Genomic DNA, 2,500 nt, shown 5'->3' with positions numbered 1-2,500 from the left:
GTGTGTGTGTGTGTGTGTGTGTGTGTGTGTGTGTGTGTGTGTGTGTATGTGTGTGTGTGTGTGTGTGTGTGTGTGTGTGTGTGTGTGTGTGTGTGTGTGTGCGTGCGTGTTTGTGTGTGAGAGAGAGAAAGAGAGAGAGAGAGTGTGTGTGTATCGACTCTTTAATAGGTCTGACCTAGTTTGTTGAGGGGGAACACGCTGATTAGCCTGTTTAGCAGCACACAGGGCCACATGGCGCCAGGTTTCTGAGTTAGCCCATCAGGGTCAGATATGTGTCAGGTCTGTGCTTACTGCCTCTCAGTCACGTGGGAATGCTTAGTTTCCATGACACAGGTGCAATAGGCAGAATATATCACATTTAATATCAAAGAAGTCCATTTATGTGCGTGTGTGTGTGCGTGTGTGTGTGTGTGTGTGCGTGTGCGTGTGTGTGTGTCCAGAATGAAGAGTTTTGTTTCGTTTGTTTACCCTCTGCTCGCTCTCTCCCCCTGGCAGGTGCACCACAGAGAGTGAGTGGTACCAGATCCACGACAACATCATCCGAAAGGTCAACTCTCGCTACAACCTGTCAGGATCCAACACCGGTAAACAGCTCACTTCCCCTCTCTTTATCTCGAAACAGACTCGGAGAATAACATCTTCATACGCTGTCAGAAAATAGAAAACATTTCCATGGTCTGTCAGAAAATATCTCCATACACTCCTCAGGAAATGGCATCTTTATACAGCCTGAGAAAATCATTAAGTGAAGTAGATGTTATTTTCTCAGACTTTATAGAGACTTTATATATACCATTTTGGTTAGTTCATTAGTTATGAATTCAAATTATTAATCAGAGTTACAAATTGATAGTTTTGTGATTTTATGAGACTGATATATGAGTCTTATAACTTTATTGATCTGCTGTTGTGTTGAATAGTTGATGCCTACCCAATCATTTTAACGCTATTCTGGTGCTGTCCGTGTGAGGATGGTTCCACCGCAGTGGCATTATTCTGGTACCCCCTGCGTGAGGACAGAACCAGTGTACCCACACCCATGGAACCAAAGAACCCTTCAGGCAGGCTGTTTTTAGTAGTATTGTCTGCATGTATGTAGATAATATTATCTGACAGGGTAATGTTGTGTTCTGTTATCACTCAATAAGAAAGCATTGACAAACGTTAAGCAGTCCGATGCTTAGCCATGTGAACAATTAGGCATGTCAGATAGAGATTAGTGTTATGTCAGCCCGACCTTGGGGACAAGGGGTGCCCTGGTGTGCTGCTCCAGCGATTCAAATGTCTGTTGATGAGCCAGGCTGGAAAACGTTTGGGTTCCGAGGCTGCAGTTGGGGCTGTGCTGTGTTCAGATGTTCCGAATGCAGGTCAGTGGAAACCGGTTGGCTCAGACTTGCTTCGTTGCTCCCGGTGACCCGCTCAGGGGCGTAGTCCAGGTGATATTAGGTTACAGTAACAGTCACTGGAAGGGATTTGAGGAGTGTGATTGGTTACGTAATTGCTTATGTTTCACAGTAAAAGTTCAGTTTAAATCACACAATGAACAAATTCATCTGTGGAGTTCCAATTTTGCCTACACGGGGAACCCCTGCCTGACTGTATTAACAACCCTTTTACCAGGCTGAAGGGTTTTATAAGGCTAATACTGGAAGAGATCTCAATGTCCCTTACACCTAGACACAGTGACTTGAGAAAGGAGATGATTTTGAAGAACAGTGATTTTGTGCTGCTGTTTGAAAGACTGTCTCTTATCACCTGGTTCCTCTCACGGGCTTCCTCTTTGAAGAGCTTAAATAAACAACATTTCAAATCTATGATCAGAGTGAAAACTGGGGTTAAAGCTGCCACTATAAAATATAGCCCTTTGTTTACCATGGCCTGTATGTTGTGATGTAAATTAAAGCCTCACACCAATCTGTGGCTCTAAATCTCCGGTGTCTGGTTCTTTTGACACGGTACCCTCTGTGCTTGAAGAATTCGATATTCATTAGAGAATCAGAAGATAGAAATATCCAACCTTCTCTCCACATCAGCCTTCTGATGCGCTCCCTAGCAACTGCATCCCATAGACACATCAGACATACATGTGTTATGTAAACAGGAATGTTGCGATAATTGGCAAAGCTTTAAGGTTATTGCAACAGACATGTAGATGGCAAATGCGCGTGGGGAAGTTCTGGATATTCACAGAGCAAATAAGTACTCAGCTTATAAATAATAACATGCACTTTTTGTTGCATGTCAAAAAGAAAGTAATTCAAGCCAAGACAAACACCAGCCCTTAGCATAAATATGCTCTTTAGGTGTAGCATACAATGACCTAATATATGGTGACATGTTTTAGTTTTGGGGTTAAATATGCTACATGTAAATGCTACATATTCTTAGATGTGGTGTGTTGTGTGCTTTCCTCTTGTGTGTGGAAAGTGTGTGACAGTAGCATGAAATCATATGGACACTGTTTGTTGTTCTCAGATTGGGTTTGTGAGGTTCAGTGTAT

General features: G+C 42.9%; 1 protein-coding gene across 1 annotated transcript in view; it reads left to right on the top strand.

Moving 5' to 3' along the window:
* dock4b (dedicator of cytokinesis 4b) overlaps positions 1-2,500 on the top strand; it is a 147,098-nt gene that overhangs the window by 74,173 nt on the left and 70,425 nt on the right. Inside the window, 1 exon segment of the mRNA XM_031583158.2 lies at positions 496-584. Coding sequence (XP_031439018.1) covers positions 496-584 — 89 coding nt within the window.

This window comes from Clupea harengus, chromosome 16 (genome assembly GCF_900700415.2).
Source record: "Clupea harengus chromosome 16, Ch_v2.0.2, whole genome shotgun sequence".
Taxonomy (NCBI): domain Eukaryota; kingdom Metazoa; phylum Chordata; class Actinopteri; order Clupeiformes; family Clupeidae; genus Clupea; species Clupea harengus.
The sequence above is the reverse complement of the archived record's forward strand: the minus strand, read 5'-3'. Positions and strand labels throughout refer to the sequence as shown.